The 15,559-nt window shown below is 39.9% G+C and overlaps 3 protein-coding genes and 1 pseudogene across 3 annotated transcripts; all 4 read right to left on the bottom strand.

The window, feature by feature from the left end:
- Window positions 1-22: 22 nt before the first annotated feature.
- LOC145890069 (sialin-like) lies at window positions 23-3,119 on the bottom strand (annotated as a pseudogene).
- A 925-nt stretch (window positions 3,120-4,044) lies between these two features.
- LOC145890068 (sialin-like) lies at window positions 4,045-7,389 on the bottom strand. The gene is made up of 10 exons (XM_082981108.1): window positions 7,333-7,389; window positions 6,561-6,764; window positions 6,107-6,340; window positions 5,859-6,033; window positions 5,584-5,725; window positions 5,246-5,393; window positions 4,907-5,147; window positions 4,502-4,635; window positions 4,188-4,329; window positions 4,045-4,085 (listed from the first exon to the last, which is right to left on the bottom strand). The coding sequence occupies exons 1-10, from the start codon at window positions 7,387-7,389 to the stop codon at window positions 4,045-4,047; spliced, it is 1,518 nt and encodes a 505-aa protein (XP_082837234.1).
- Window positions 7,390-8,230: 841 nt separating this feature from the next.
- LOC145890380 (sialin-like) lies at window positions 8,231-11,494 on the bottom strand. The gene is made up of 10 exons (XM_082981374.1): window positions 11,379-11,494; window positions 10,655-10,858; window positions 10,280-10,513; window positions 10,023-10,197; window positions 9,728-9,864; window positions 9,413-9,598; window positions 9,116-9,356; window positions 8,810-8,943; window positions 8,474-8,615; window positions 8,231-8,375 (listed from the first exon to the last, which is right to left on the bottom strand). Exons 1-10 carry the CDS (start codon window positions 11,412-11,414, stop codon window positions 8,335-8,337), a joined length of 1,530 nt encoding a protein of 509 aa, XP_082837500.1. The 5' UTR covers window positions 11,415-11,494; the 3' UTR covers window positions 8,231-8,334.
- Window positions 11,495-11,699: 205 nt separating this feature from the next.
- On the bottom strand, window positions 11,700-15,457 carry LOC145890377 (sialin-like). The gene is made up of 10 exons (XM_082981368.1): window positions 15,344-15,457; window positions 14,707-14,910; window positions 14,341-14,574; window positions 14,085-14,259; window positions 13,718-13,926; window positions 13,487-13,630; window positions 13,190-13,430; window positions 12,901-13,034; window positions 12,565-12,706; window positions 11,700-12,466 (listed from the first exon to the last, which is right to left on the bottom strand). Exons 1-10 carry the CDS (start codon window positions 15,410-15,412, stop codon window positions 12,426-12,428), a joined length of 1,593 nt encoding a protein of 530 aa, XP_082837494.1. The 5' UTR covers window positions 15,413-15,457; the 3' UTR covers window positions 11,700-12,425.
- Window positions 15,458-15,559: the final 102 nt, after the last annotated feature.

The raw sequence follows: 15,559 nt of genomic DNA, 5'->3' as shown, positions 1-15,559 counted from the left end.
ATACAAGGCACATAGGTAGGATTTAAAATTGTGTGTTCTCTTCAAAAGCCGAGTTGACTGCACCTGATCAATAAAACAATAGAAATGTTAGCAAATATCCCAACGCTATTTCCTGAAAAACAACGCTTTTTTATATACTAATTTATATTCTTGAATTGAATTACCTTCGTTGAGTTGCTTCAAATTTTCCTGAATTTTCGCCCATTTTTGTTCTTTACCGGATCCAAGTAGAAGATACACAACAGCACCAAACGACCGGACCCCTGCAGTTATCCAAAAAATCGTTTGCCACCCCGTGATGGAAGCCTGAAACAAATCAAAAATAAAGTAGTAATTTTATTCTTTATATGTGTATTATCTTTACATATACTAGCTGACATAGTCAGTAGGCATCCATTGGAAATTCTACTTCACAAAACATACGTCGTTATCAAGTATCATTCCGGCAATGAGAGGTGCAAGTAAACCAGGTGTGTTGGCAAAGGTGTTTGATATTCCGAACACAATGCCCGAATAAGCTGGTGCAATGTCTGCTGCATTCGCTCGACATCCACCAACTAAACATTTTAAAATACAATATTGCTCATGAAATGGCATCATCTCTGTTAAAGCTTGATCAAAGCCACTGTTTCTCAACAATTCAGAACGAAATGCGAAAACAAGCAATGTAATATGAACCTACAGTGTCCAGCATGTTTTGCTAACCAAAGGGAAAAAAGGCCTCGTACGTTAAAGTGACAGACACTTTCACTCGATACTGTTGCTTGCTGTTTGCATGCTTAAGTTATACTTTGCTCCGATAGTTTGCGTTCGTACCTGTTACAGCTTGAAATCCGACAGCCAAAGTAAAAAACGAAACGGCTGCAGCAGAGTTACACCCAATGTAACCTGCTAGCACAACAAACAAAGCAGGTACGAGTTCTGCGATAGTGGTGTTGACTTTCCGTACAAGAGTCGTAGATGTTAATTTCCTCCTTTGCACAAGGTCAGTGATTAAACCTGTTCCGATCATAAATAACCATTCCAAAATGTAAGGAAGAGCTGAAAGTAACCCGCTCTATAAAACAAGTCGTATGAAATGCGAACATCGTAAGGAGACACGTCAACACCTTGCAGGAAAGGTAATAAACATTAGACTTACCGATGCAATGTCAAACATGAGTATTGTGCTCATGTAGGTCGGCAGCATTGTTGACAACGTGTAAGCTCCATAGTTAAGACAAAAGTTCCCGCCAAACATTGCCCACGCTGGAGGAGAGGTAAGTATAGAGATCCATGGAACCTGCTGTAACTCAAAATGTTAAAGATAATCTCCTGAAAATCCATGCGTAAATTGCGAAACAATTGCATTTGCGCTTGATAAGATGACCTTGCATGACAACAATGAAAGGGTCGTATGCACGGCATTGATTTTCGTTTCGTACCAAATTGTTGATTTCCGTTTGTTCAGTCACATTATCATTGCTTGAGGTCTGGTTGTTAGGGATGTTGTTATTACCGCTTGTTTTTCTTCTGTGAGTGTGGGACATTCTCCCGCTGCTGTTTTCTTTGATGTAACATTTTTCTTCCTCTGATATTCTTGGATGGTCATCAGGAGAATCGTAAACAAAGAAAAACCACAACACGACGATGAATCCAGATATGCCACCTGGAAAGCGGTTGATTTAAGGTCGCGGTGTGCAGTCACTAGGCATGACAGGAAACAAAACGCAAATTGAAAAACTAACTGCTGGATCATGAACAAAACTAGCTGCAACGTCGACGACCCAGTACACTTGTTATTCTTTCCAACCACAGCGGTACCTGCGGTAGCTACCTGTGAGGTAAAACACCCCTTCCCAGCCCAGACCGGCTGCAATCAATCCTGAAAACGCAAGCGTGAAGCAATTTCCTATACTTGTCGCAGAAAACGTTGTTGCAATCAGGGTTGACTGCTCTTGTGTCGGAGCCCACTCTTTCCATGAACCGAACGCAGATGGTAAAATTGGTCCCTGCAAAATACATGGTAAGTCAATTAGTTACGCTAGGTTTTGTTGAACAATGGTATTACAACGTAGGTCATACCTGAACCAGGCCAAGAAAAATGCGTAGAGCCAGCATGAGCCCGAAGCTCTGGTTTGCAGCAATTGGTGTCAATAGTGTTAGGACCGTCGTAAGGACACACGCCACAAGTACAACTTTGCTGAAGCCAAAGCGTTGAGACAACCATGCCCCAGGAACGTTTGTGATAATGTAACCATAATAATAGCTGCTCAATAAAAGTCCCTGATCCGCAGAATTCCATGAAAACACTCCATTCTAGAAAAATATTGTATCGTTGATTGAAGGAGATATGTCAGTTTGATAGATACATAATAACAACAGTCCCATAATTAGCATGACAGAATGCTGTTTGAATGTGGATCGATAAAATACTTTTGATTTTCAGGAAAGTTTTAAACCGCCAATAAAGGACCTGGCAGGACACACGTCAGATTGGTTGTCAACAGTCTGGTCATTTGTTGAGTTTACCATAGCAACAATTGCGACACTCAGATTTGATCTCGTGGAAAACATGTTAAAAACCGCGGCAAACAACATAAATGCCAGGACATGTCTTGCTTTGATGTAACACCCTTGAGTAGCCTGCTGCAGATACAATTCAAATATGCATGTTTGACTTACAGAAACATGAACCAGGGTCATTCAAACTGGGCCGAATTCAGATATGTTTTCTCGGTATGGGCGTTACTGTTTGAAATTCTATTCGGCCCAGCCATGCCCCAGATAATTACACTGGTATTGTGAACAAAAATCAATTTTAGCACAACCGAGGCTAATTCAGTGTTATCACATGTTTTAAGGGGACGATTGCCCCAATTGTCCCCTCAAAGATACGCATCTGCATTCAAAATATTTCTGAAATAATCAATAAACATTGAAAGACTTTAAGATTCTGAAAAAAGCATTTCAAGGGGTGATGCTATACGAACCAACTCCAATAACAGCGAACTGACTTTAGTAGTTATGTAAATCAAGACACCTCACTGTGTCAACATTAATGTGCAGCCTGATTCCAATATACCAAAGTCGTAACGTACCTCTTTGGAAGTAACATTATCACAATTCTCCTTTACCATGTCGTTCTGTTTAGTTATTACACAGTACTACACTCGACGATATAGTTCTTCCACCAGGTTATAAATTGCTTTTCAAGTTATATTTGCACGTTTCTCGTACGAATGTCAAACTGTATGTAACTGTAAGGTGGTGTGCGTTTACAAGTTGCACTGAGCGCTTATTTGGTAACAGCGCCTAAGAGCATATAGTGGTTAATATCTGCTTTTTTTCTTACCTCCAAAACTGAATAGACATCGAATTCAAGGATTTGTTTTGTCAGGAAATATTGTGATACGTCGACATCACATAACTCGAGAAATAAAATAGGGTTGTTTTTTGTTGCATTAAAGTTGATATTTGTTAAGTCGTTTGTTTCTTTTAACGTTGGTATTGGGAATAACCGGTCTAAAAAGAAGTTGCATGCTGCTGTTTACTTTGTCCTCTACCACGAGGTCTTTCTTCGTGCACTGGTCTCTGAAAGTCCTATTCTAATTCATTTCAACGTTTGATATTCAAAAGACTAACGTTTCACTGTCCAACTCTCGCACAGCATCCACCAAAAACCATAAAGCTGGTTTTGAGGTATCAGGGTAATCACTTTCAGAAAATTAATGCACGTTTTACTGTTTGCGGATTTGAATCTACTGATTTCAGGTTTGGAATAACCATCAAGCAAAAAAAGCACTTGCTTAGGGCATCAAGGAAAGATGCCCCACAGATTCATCATTCATGCTAGTGGGTTAGGATAAGTTTTGGGGACAGAACAAAAAGCACGAAAAAAGAAGAAATCTGATGTTTTAATGTCAATAATGTCGATAGTAGTTGTTTTGCTCCTCCATTTGTTTACTTCAATGGATTTAAAACGTGCCTGACTGACGTTAACTAGTGTCAATTTATAAAGAATCATGTACCACGACATAAACATACAAGGCACATAGGTAGGATTTAAAATTGTGTGTTCTCTTCAAAAGCCGAGTTGACTGCACCTGATCGATAAAACAATAGAAATGTTAGCAAATATCCCAACGCTATTTCCTGAAAACACAACGCTTTTTTATTTTCTAATTTATATTCTTTAATTGAATTACCTTCGTTGAGTTGCTTCAAGTTTTCCTCGACTTTCGCCCATTTTTGTTCTTTACCGGATCCAAGTAGAAGAAACACAACAGCGCCAAACGAGTGGACTCCCGCGGAGATCCAAAAAATCGTTTGCCATCCCTTGACGGAATTCTTTAAAAGATGGCTCGTATAAAAAGGAAAAAGTATTTTTCTTGTTATTTGTGTGTTATCTTTATGTTTAGCAGCTGACATGGTAAACGGTTTGCAGTATCCTACGCAAAATCACTTCAATTTATTTTATTTTCGTTATCGTCAGCCAAAAAATCTACTTCAAAACACATACGTCAATTTCAAGTATCGTTCCAGCTATGAGAGGTGCGATGAAACCAGGTGTGTTGGCGAAGGTGTTTGATATTGAGAACACAATGCCCGAATAAGCTGGTGCAATGTCTGCTGCATTCGCTCGACATCCACCAACTAAAAAATTCAAAATATAAAATTATTTAGGTTTTTGCTGTATCTCAGTCAAAGCTTGATCAAAGCTACTGTATCTGATCAAATTCATAATCAGACAAAAACAATCAATGGGATAGGTTCGAACCTACTCTGCTGCACATATCATTCGGACCATATGCAAAAAGATCTCAATTAGCCAAAGGTATTCAGTGACCGACACTTTTGCTAGATACTGTTGCTGGTAATTTTCCATGCTAAAATAATATTATGCCGAGGTAGTTAGCGATCGTACCTGACACAGCATGAAATCCAACAGCCAAAGTAAAAAACGAAACGGCTGCAGCAGAGTTACACCCAATGTAACCTGCTAGCACAACAAACAAAGCAGGTACGAGTTCTGATATAGTGGTATTGGTTTTCCGTACAACAGTCGTAGATGTTAATTTCCTCCTTTGCACAAGGTCAGTGATTAAACCTGTTCCGATCATAAATAACCATTCCAAAATGTAAGGAAGAGCTGAAAGTAACCCGCTCTGTAAAACACAATGGACGTCGTATGAAATGTGGAACTTAAAATCCAACGAAGGACACATGACCAGCTTGCATGAAAAGTAACAAAAATTTCACTTACCGATGCAATGTCATACATTAGCACTGTGCTCATGTAGGTCGGTAGCATTGTTGACAACGTGTAAGATCCATAGTTAAGACAAAAGTGACTGATAACCATCGCCCATAATGGACGAGATGTAAATATTGAGATCCACGGAACCTTTAGTAACTAAAAATGGCAAACATAAACTACTGAAATATCGAAACAATTGTATTTACGACTGGGAAACATTTTTTGAAGCGTCCTATGCACAGCATTGATGTTCGTTTCGTACCAAATTGTTGCTTTCCTTTTGTTCAGTCACATTATCATTGCTGCAGGTCTGGTTGTTAGGACTGTTGTTGTTACCGTTTGGTTTTCTTCTATAAGTGTTGGATATTCCCCCGCTGCTGTTTTCTTTGATGTAACATTTTTCTTCCTCTGATATTCTTGGATGGTCATCAGGAGAATCGTAAACAAAAAAAAACCACAACACGACAGTGAATCCAGATATTCCACCTGAAACACAATTGTATTAAGGTCGGTCTGCAGTCACTATAGGCATGACATGAAACAAATTAATCGTAAAATAGCTGCAACGATGACGACCCAGTACACTTCTCACTCTTTACTGCCTATTTACAGTAACTACCTGTGAGGTAAAACACCCCTTCCCACCCCAAACCGGCTGCAATCAATCCTGAAAACGCGAGCGTGAAGCAATTTCCTATACTTGTTGCAGAAAACGTTGTTGCAATCAGGGTTGACTGCTCTTGTGTCGGAGCCCACTCTTTCCATGAACCGAATGCAGATGGTAAAATTGGTCCCTGCAAAATACATGGTAAGTCAATTAGTTACGCTAGGTTTTGTTGAACAATGGTATTACAACGTAGGTCATACCTGAACCAGGCCAAGAAAAATACGTAAAGCCAAGAGGAGCTCGAAGCTCTGGTATGAAACAATTGGTGTCAATAGTGTCAGGACCGTGGTAAGGGCACACGCCACAAGTACAACTTTGCTGAAGCCAAAGCGTTGAGACAACCATGCTCCAGGAACGTTTGTAATCACGTAGCCGTAGTAATAACTACTCAATAAAAGTCCCTGGTCCGCAGAGTTCCATAAAAACACTCCATTCTGGAAATTGGATTGTCGATTGAAGCAGATATGTCGCTTTGATAATTAGTTAAAGCACAACAGACATTAAAAAATTCCGTAATGAGCATGGCAGCATGTGTGTTTGAGCTTAGTTTGATACAAGTTTTCGCTTTTCAGTTGTATGTGCGTTATGAATAAACATTCTTTTGAATTATGGATTTATGATGTAAATAATGGAAATAAAACCGCTACGTGTTACCGAAGATGGCGTGGTTGCATTTCCTGAACTCCTGACAGGACACGCGTCTGACTGGTTGTCAACAGTCTGGCCATTGGTTGAGTTTACCATGGCAACGATTGCGATATTCAGGTTTGATCTCGTGGAAAACATGTTAAAAACAGCGGCGAACAACATAACTGCCAGTGTATATCTTGCTTTGATGTAACATCCCGGAGTTGTTTGCTGCAGAAACAAACTAAAATTTTGTTAGCGTTTGCCTGACCGAAGTGGGAACATGGGATGTCAAAATATCTCTGACAAGATATTGTAGCCAGCTGCAGATACAAACCAAATATTGATGTTTGGCTGATAGAAATAAAGACTATGGGGTCATTTACGCCGGATCCAGGAAATATCTCTGAATGTGGCCCTTACTGCTCAAAATTTATTGCGACACATTTGGTGCTTGTAAAGGAGACAGCCATGCGCCGGGCAATCACACGAGTGTAGCAAACGAATATCTTTTGTATGACAACATATATCTGTTACCAAGGTCTTGTTTAGTGTTACGACACGTTTTGAGGTGACGAATTGTCCCTTACAGGATTCGCCCCTGCATTCAAAAAGTTCCTGACCAGATTTATAAATCATTGAAAGAGTTGAAGATTTTGACGAAGCATATAAGGGATAATGCAACACGAACCAACTCTGAAAACTGCTTACTGCGGGTAGCTGTTTTGTGCAACAAGTAACCTCACTGTGTCAACATTAAAGTGCAGCCTGATTCCAATACACTAAAGTCGTAACGTACCTCTTTGGAAGTAACATTATCACAATTCTTCTTTACCATGTCGTTCTGTTTAGTCATGATACCGTACTACACGCGACGATAATTCTTCCAACAGGTTATAAATTGCTTTTCAATCCAATTCCTTTTGCACGTTCCGCGCCTGTACGACCAAATTCATGTGACAGTAAGCTGGAAAGTGTTTACATAGCTGCACCGACGTTTGTTTGGTAACAGCGCCTAAGAACATACAGTGGTTAAAATCTGCATTGTGAATGACTTTTCTATTGAAAGCGTACCTCCAACCACTGACAAGATGTCGAATTTAAGGAATTAACTTTTGTCAGGAAATATTGTGATAGGTCGATGTTACGTAACTTGAGAAGTAAAATATGCACGTTTTTTGTTGAATTAAAGTTAATATTTTTTAAGTTGAAAGGTGTTCTAACGTTGATGTTGGAAATAACCGGTCTAATGGAAATAGTTGCTTGCTGTTCTTTACTATACCCTCTACCACAAGGTCTTCCCTGTACTGTTCTCTAAAAGCGAAAGTTCCAATCTAATTCATTTAAACATTTGATATTCAAAAGACATAACGTTTCACTGTGAAACTCATTTTCTCGTGATCCACCAAAAGAAACAAATTAAATTTTGGATATGTGGTTTGAGAATAATTTCCGAAAATTAATGCGCGTTATCCTGATGCTTGATTTGAATCCACTGATTTCTTGGTTGCAAAACAAGCACTTGCTTGGGGCATCAAAAAAGAGGCGCACAGATTTATCATTTATGCTATGTTGTTATGGTACCTTTACATTTGCGGACAAAACTACAAGCGCGAAAGATTGCGGACACGCTACTAAGAAAGCGGTTGAAAGCTGATATGGCACCAGTGTTGACGTTGACAATGTCGGCAGTTGTTGTGCTGTGCCCCCATCTTCTTACTTCAATAGAGATGTCAACCTGGCATTGATTTGCGGTGATTCATGAACTACGACTTAATTAAACAAGGCACATAGGTAGGATTTAAATCTGTGTGTTTTCTTCAAATGCTGAGTTGACTTCACCTGACCAATAAAAACAGTACACATGTCAGCCAATATCCCAACACTCTTTCCTAATCGTCTGATGCTTTTTTCAAGCAAAACTAATTTTATTGAACTACCTTCGTTGAGTTGCTTCAAGTTTTCCTCGACTTTCGCCCATTTTTGTTCTTTACCGGATCCAAGTAGAAGAAACACAGCAGCGCCAAACATGTAGATTCCAGCAGTAATCCAAAATATCGTTTGCCACCCCTTGATGGAATCCTTTACAAGATGGCGTGTTTAAAAACATACAAATAATTTTATTGTTTATATGTCTTTGACTTTGCATTTTCCTGTGGATTTTTTAGTTTCCTGCCTAATTGAAGAAACCATGAGTATTTTAATTACTTTCTAAGTTGGCAGTCTGCTTACTGTACGTGATATTTCTACAGTTTGCGCTGCGTTACAACACATACCTCTTTATCAAGTATCAGTCCAGCAATGAGAGGTGCCAGAAAACCAGATATGTTGGAGATCGTGTTTGATATTCCGAACACAACACCCGAATAAGCTGGTGCAATGTCTACTGCATTAGCCCAACATCCACTTACTGAAAATCAAAACACGAAATTCTCGATTATATGGCGACCTCTCACTTAAAGCTTGATCGAACCCATCAGCATTTCGGAACTTAATACGATCGGATTAGGTGACCATTACTTGATAGGTAGTATTGTTTTGTTTTTAAAAAAAAACTAACGTGTTAAAATGGTTGTTCGTACCTGATGCGGCTTGAAATCCGACAGCCAATGTAAAAAACGAAACCGCTGCAGTGGAGTTACACCCAATGTAACCTGCTAGAACAACAAAAAGAGCAGGTACGAGTTCTCCTACAGTTGTGTTGACTTTTCGTATAACTGTCGTAGAAGTTAATTTCCTTCGCCGCACAAGGTCAGTGATCATACCTATTCCAATTGTAAACATCCATTCCAGAATATAAGGAAGAGCTGATAGGAACCCACTCTGTGAAACACAATGGACGTCGGAGCTTGCACAATATTTAATAAAATTGGACTTACTGATGCAATGTCAAATTTAAGTGCTCTGGCCATGTAGGTTGGCAGCATAGTCAACAGCGTGTAACCACCATAGTTAACACAAAAGTGGCTGACAACAATCGCAAGGACTGGAGGAGAGGTGAATATACAGATCCAAGGAACTTTCTGTGACACATGAATTTTTTGATCTACTTCCAAGTTAATGTACTGGGACATGGTTTCAATAAACGACATTTAATTTTTGTTTCTCACCATTTTGTTTCCTGTGTTTGCTGTCGCTTTTTCGTTGCTGGTGGTTGTGTTGCTGGGTGTTGTGTTGCTAGAAATTGTGTTAACTTTCTGGCTGGGGGACATTCTCCCGCTGCTGTTTTCTTGGATGTAACGTCTTTCCTCCACTGATATTCTTGGGTGGTCATCAGGAGAATCGTAAACAAAGAAAAACCACAACACAACAATGAATCCCGATATTCCACCTGAAACACCGTTATTTTTAGATGGTCTGAAGTTATCAAGCATGCCATGACACAAATACAAATTCAAAAAAGTACATTGGCAACGACGGCGATACAGTTCACTGATCGTTTTTATCACGTCTCATTTTTTTCTTCAAAATCTTTTCTCCATAAACTACCTGTGAGGTAAAACACCCCTTCCCAGCCCAAACCGGCTGCAATCAATCCTGAAAACGCGAACGTGAAGCAACTTCCTATGCTTGCTGCTGAAAACGTTGTTGCCATTAGAGTTGACTGCTCTTGTTTTGGAGCCCACTCATTCCATGAACCGAATACAGAGGGGAAAATTGGTCCCTGCAAAATAGGCATTAATTTAATTGGCTAATAAGTCAAAGATACGCTTTGTTGAACAAGGATATCACAACGTTGGTTATACCTGAACCAAGCCAAGACAAATGCGAAAAGCCAAGAGGAGCTCGAAGCTCTGGTTTGCAGCAATTGGTATCAATAATGTTAGAGCCGTGGAAAGCGTACACGCCACAAGTACAACTTTGCTGAAGCCAAAGCGCAGAGCTAACCAAGCTCCAGGAACGTTTGTAATCACGTATCCATAATAATAACTACTCAATAAAAGTCCCTGTTCCGCGGAGCTCCATGAAAACACTCCATTCTGGAAAAAAATGTAATTCTTCGTAAAAATTTAAGAAAATCAGCTACGCATGCAAACACACGTCCTACGATATAAGTCAACGCGTTAGTTTTTTAACTGAACATACTTAAAACAAAATCCTCAATATTTTGTATGTCTTACCGAAGAAGGCGTGGTTGCATTTCCTGAACTCCTGGCATGACATGTGTATGATTGGTTGCCAACAGTCTGCTCTTTAGTGGCATTTACCATAGCAACAATTGCGACACTCACATTTGATCTCGTGCACTGCAGGTTAAAAACAACGGCAAACAACATAACTGCCAGTGTATGTCTTGCTTTGATGTAACATCCCGGAGTTGTTTGCTGCAGAAAGAAACTAAAATTTATCAGCGTTTGCCCGACCGAAATGGGAACAGGGGGTGTCAAAATATCTCTGACACCATGAGATCCATTCATTGTCCGTGCCCATCTAAAACTTTGATTGGTTAAAACAATTTATGGATTTATATCGATCTAAAGAAAATGCTCAAACTTATGGAAATTTACCTTTGAAGATTAGGTAGGTGAGGGGCGTGGACCACCTGCCACCCATTGGCTAAGCTAATGAATGTATACAGCCAATATGCGCAACAAGATACTGCGTCAACCCGCGTTGTGATCGGACTGTATATTTTAGACACGAACCTGAACACGAAAGCCTCTGCTGCGCTTTTCTCTCTGCAGAAGTTTTTTCGTGCAAAAAACGGAAATTTACGACGCAATTGCAGTAAAGTGTAAATTCGGACCGGAATCTGGTCAATTTTTTGAAAACTAATTGCTAACCTGGCCTGAACTTGACCCTATCTGTGTGCAGCCAACCACTAAACTGATTTCATTAACGTACCTCTTGAGAAATAACATTGTCAGAATTCTTCACCATGGTTATTTGGTTGCGACGAATCTTCCAAGACAAATACTGATTTCCAATCAAGTGTTTTCCTTTGTCTGCACGTTGCTCACTTTGCTTGTCTTGAATATATGCTGACTATGGATTTCGCCTGTCTTTAAATTTCCGCACTGGCACTCAAGCAAATAGTTGCGGTCAAAGTATGCCTTTATCTCTTGTCACTCATATCATACGAATATCCCCTGCAATGCATTGCTCTGTGTCTGTTGGGTAAGAGAACTTCGTAAATCATTCCGGATATTTCATTGTAATTGCAGACTGGAAAATTAACAGTTAATAAAATGCGCCATCAACAAATGCAAACGAATAGGACCAACAAGAAGCACACACTCAATTCTCATATTAATGTGATTAAAGAATAAAAAACTGGATCAATTCAAAAACCAAAGGCCTCTAGCAGGCTGTCGATCGCACACCGTATCGAGACTTAAACAAAAACAATCGTTTGCAAACGTCAAATGCAGTTATCTATCATTGTCTAATTGTTTAGTTTGCTTTACAGCATTTTATCTTCGGCTTGCGTTTGCGTGGTTTCTTCACGCGCCGCCCAATCCTGTGCTTTGCCCGAACATAAGATGACAAACACTAAGGCTCCGAAAGCATAAATGATTCCAGATATCCAAAACAGCATGCGCCATCCGTCAATGTAAGCCTTTAAAAATTGCTTTGTTTCCAAATGCCAATGCATTGTACAAGCCTCATTACGTGGTACTATATTACTGCAATCCATATTTATTTAGTCGAGTAAGTAATTAAATTGTTGAACACAAGTTCTTCGACTTGCATCCTTTTCCAGCACAAATCCAGCCGCTAAAGCCGCTAGAAACCCCGGAATGTTTGCAAAGGTGTTTGTAGTCCAAATACGATTTCACTATAGGCTGATGCGTTGTCCACTGCGTTGGCACGGCAACCGTTCATGAGTGAGTCACAATTTATGGTGATTCATGAACCACAACATAAGCAAACGAGGCACATAAATAGGATTTAAATTTGCGTGTTATCTTCAAATGCTGAGTTGACTTCACCTGACCAATAAAAACAGTACACATGTCAGCAAATATCCCAACGCTCTTTCCTAATCGTCTGATGCTTTTTTCAAGCAAAACAAACTTTATTGAATTACCTTCGTTGAGTTGCTTCAAGTTTTCCTCGACTTTCGCCCATTTTTGTTCTTTACCAGATCCAAGTAGAAGAAAAACAACAGCACCAAACATGTAGATTCCAGCAGAAATCCAAAATATCGTTTGCCACCCCTTGATAGAATCCTTTACAAGATGGCGCGTTTAAAAACAAATAAATAATTTTATTGTTAATGTGTCTCTGACATTTTGTTTTCCAGTGGAGTTTTTAGCTTCCTGCCTAATTTAAGAAACCATGAGTATTTTAATTATTTTCTAAGTTGGCAGTTTGCTTACTGTACGTGATATTTCTACAGGTAGCGCTGTGTTACAACACATACCTCTTTATCAAGTATCAGTCCAGCAATGAGAGGTGCCAGAAAACCAGATGTGTTGGAGATCGTGTTTGATATTGCGTACACAACTCCGGAATAAGCTGGTGCAATGTCTACTGCATTAGCCCGACATCCACTAACTGAAAATCAAAACTTGAAATTTTGACGAAATTGCGACATCTTAGTTAAAGCTTGTCGAAGCCATTTCCCCCCAATCGGATACAGTGACCCTGACTTGATAGGTAGTATTGTTATTTGTTTTTTTAAACTAACATTTTAGAATAGTTGTAAGCACCTGATGCAGCTTGAAATCCGACAGCCAATGTAAAAAACGAAACAGCTGCAGTGGAGTTACACCCAATGTAACCTGCTAGAACAACAAAAAGAGCAGGTACGAGTTCTCCTACAGTTGTGTTGACTTTTCGTATAACTGTCGTAGAAGTTAATTTCCTTCGCCGCACAAGGTCAGTGATCATACCTATTCCTATTGTAAACATCCATTCCAGAATATAAGGAAGAGCTGATAGGAACCCGCTCTGTGAAACATAATTGACGTCGGAGCTTGCACAATAGTTAATGAAATGGGACTTACTGATGCAATGTCAAGTTTAAGTGCTCTGGCCATGTAGGTTGGCAGCATAGTTAACAACGTGTAACTACCATAGTTAACACAAAAGTGGCTGACAACAATCGCAAGGATTGGAGGAGAGGTGAATATTGAGATCCAAGGAACTTTCTGTGACACATGAATTTTTTGATCTACTTCCAAGTTAATGTACTGGGACATGGTTTCAATAAACGACATTTGATTTTTGTTTCTCACCATTTTATTTCCTGTGTTTGCTTCTGTCGCTTTGTCGTTGCTGGTGGTTGTGTTGCAGGGAATTGTGTTTCCTTTCTGGGTGTGGGACATTCTCCCGCTGTTGTTTTCTGTGATGTAACGTCTTTCCTCCACTGATATTCTTGGGTGGTCATCAGGAGAATCGTAAACAAAGAAAAACCACAACACTACAATGAATCCCGATATTCCACCTGGAACACGGTTATTTTTAGATGGTCTGAAGTTATCAAGCATGCCATGACACAAATACAAATTCAAAAAAGTACTTTGGCAACGACGGCGACCCAGTTCACTGATCGTTTTTATCACGTCTCATTCTTTTCTCCAAAATCTTTTCTCCATAAACTACCTGTGAGGTAAAACACCCCTTCCCATCCCAGACCGGCTGCAATCAATCCTGAAAACGCAAGCGTGAAGCAATTTCCTACGCTTGCTGCTGAAAACGTTGTTGCCATTAGAGTTGACTGCTCTTGTTTCGGAGCCCATTCTTTCCATGAACCGAATGCAGAGGGGAAAATTGGTCCCTGCAAAATATACATTAATTTAATTTGGTAATAAATCAAAAATATGTTTATTAAGCAATAATATTACAACGTTGGTTATACCTGAACCAAGCCAAGGCAAATGCGTAAAGCCAAGAGGAGCCCTAAGCTCTGGTTTGCAGCAATTGGTGTCAATAATGTTAGAGCCGTGGAAAGCGTACACGCCACAAGTACAACTTTGCTGAAGCCAAAGCGCAGAGCTAACCAAGCTCCAGGAACGTTTGTAATCACGTAGCCGTAGTAATAACCACTCAATAAAAGTCCCTGTTCCGCGGAGCTCCATGAAAACACTCCATTCTGGTAAAAAATGTGATTCATCGCAAAAATTAGAGAAAATCGGCTACGCATGCAAACACGATATAAGTCAACGCGTTAGTTTTTTACCTGAACATACTTAAAACAAAATCCTCAATATTTTGTATTTCTTACCGAAGAAGGCGTGGATGAATTTCCTGAACTCCTGGCATGACATGTGTATGATTGGTTGCCAACAGTCTGCTCTTTAGTGGCATTTACCATAGCAACGATTGCGACACTCAGATTTGACCTTGAGCAATGCAGGTTAAAAACAACGGCGAACAACATAACTGCCAGTGTATGTCTTGCTTTGATGTAACATCCCGGAGTTGTTTGCTGCAGAAACAAACTAGAATTTATCAGCATTTGCCCGACCGAAATTTGTCAAAGTATTTCCGACACGATAAGAACACTTCAATGTCTATGCCCATCGAAAACTTTGATTGGTGAAATCAAATGACGGATTTGCATCGATCGAAAGGAAAAGCCCCAACTTACGGAACTTTACCTCTGAGATTTGTTAGGTGAGAGGCGTAGACCCCGTGCCACCCATTGGCTATGCCAATGAATATATGCAGCCTATATGTGCAACAAGATACCTTACTGCGTCAACCAGCGTCGTAATCAGACCGCATATTTTAGTCCCGCCCCTCAAAAAAGCCTCTGCAGCAGTCGCGACTAATCGCGAAACTGGCCTGAACCCGCCCCGACCGTCAACTCGAGTAACATCTGTGTGCAGCCAACCACTAAACTGATTTCGTTAACGTACCTCTTGAGAAATAACATTGTCAGAATTCTTCACCATGGTTATTTGGTTGCGACGAATCTTCAAGGACATATATTGATTTTCTACCAAGTAAATTTTGTCTGCGCGTTTCTCACTTTGCTTGTCTTGTATATATGCTGACTATGGATTTCGCCTGTGTTAAAATTTCCGCACTGGCACTCAAGCAAATAATTGTGGTCAAAGTCTGCCTTTTTTCCT

Source organism: Ascidia mentula, chromosome 2 (genome assembly GCF_947561715.1).
Source record: "Ascidia mentula chromosome 2, kaAscMent1.1, whole genome shotgun sequence".
NCBI lineage: Eukaryota > Metazoa > Chordata > Ascidiacea > Phlebobranchia > Ascidiidae > Ascidia > Ascidia mentula.
The sequence above is the reverse complement of the archived record's forward strand: the minus strand, read 5'-3'. Positions and strand labels throughout refer to the sequence as shown.

What these genes read in the sequence shown, in the direction of transcription:
- LOC145890068 (XM_082981108.1), bottom strand. Translation starts at nt 7,389, where the DNA reads ATGACTAAACAGAACGACATGGTAAAGAAGAATTGTGATAATGTTACT. An exon ending in ATAATGTTACTTCCAAAGAG is followed by an intron (nt 6,765 to 7,332) that starts GTACGTTACGAC and finishes TTGTTTCTGCAG; the next exon opens with CAAACAACTCCGGGATGTTA. An exon ending in ATGCAACCACGCCATCTTCG is followed by an intron (nt 6,341 to 6,560) that starts GTAACACGTAGC and finishes TCCAATTTCCAG; the next exon opens with AATGGAGTGTTTTTATGGAA.
- LOC145890380 (XM_082981374.1), bottom strand. Translation starts at nt 11,414, where the DNA reads ATGGTGAAGAATTCTGACAATGTTATTTCTCAAGAG. An exon ending in ACAATGTTATTTCTCAAGAG is followed by an intron (nt 10,859 to 11,378) that starts GTACGTTAATGA and finishes TTCTTTCTGCAG; the next exon opens with CAAACAACTCCGGGATGTTA. An exon ending in TTTGTCTTGGCTTGGTTCAG is followed by an intron (nt 10,198 to 10,279) that starts GTATAACCAACG and finishes CCTATTTTGCAG; the next exon opens with GGACCAATTTTCCCCTCTGT.
- LOC145890377 (XM_082981368.1), bottom strand. Translation starts at nt 15,412, where the DNA reads ATGTCCTTGAAGATTCGTCGCAACCAAATAACCATGGTGAAGAATTCT. An exon ending in GACTGATACTTGATAAAGAG is followed by an intron (nt 12,707 to 12,900) that starts GTATGTGTTGTA and finishes CATCTTGTAAAG; the next exon opens with GATTCTATCAAGGGGTGGCA. An exon ending in CTTGAAGCAACTCAACGAAG is followed by an intron (nt 12,467 to 12,564) that starts GTAATTCAATAA and finishes TTTATTGGTCAG; the next exon opens with GTGAAGTCAACTCAGCATTT.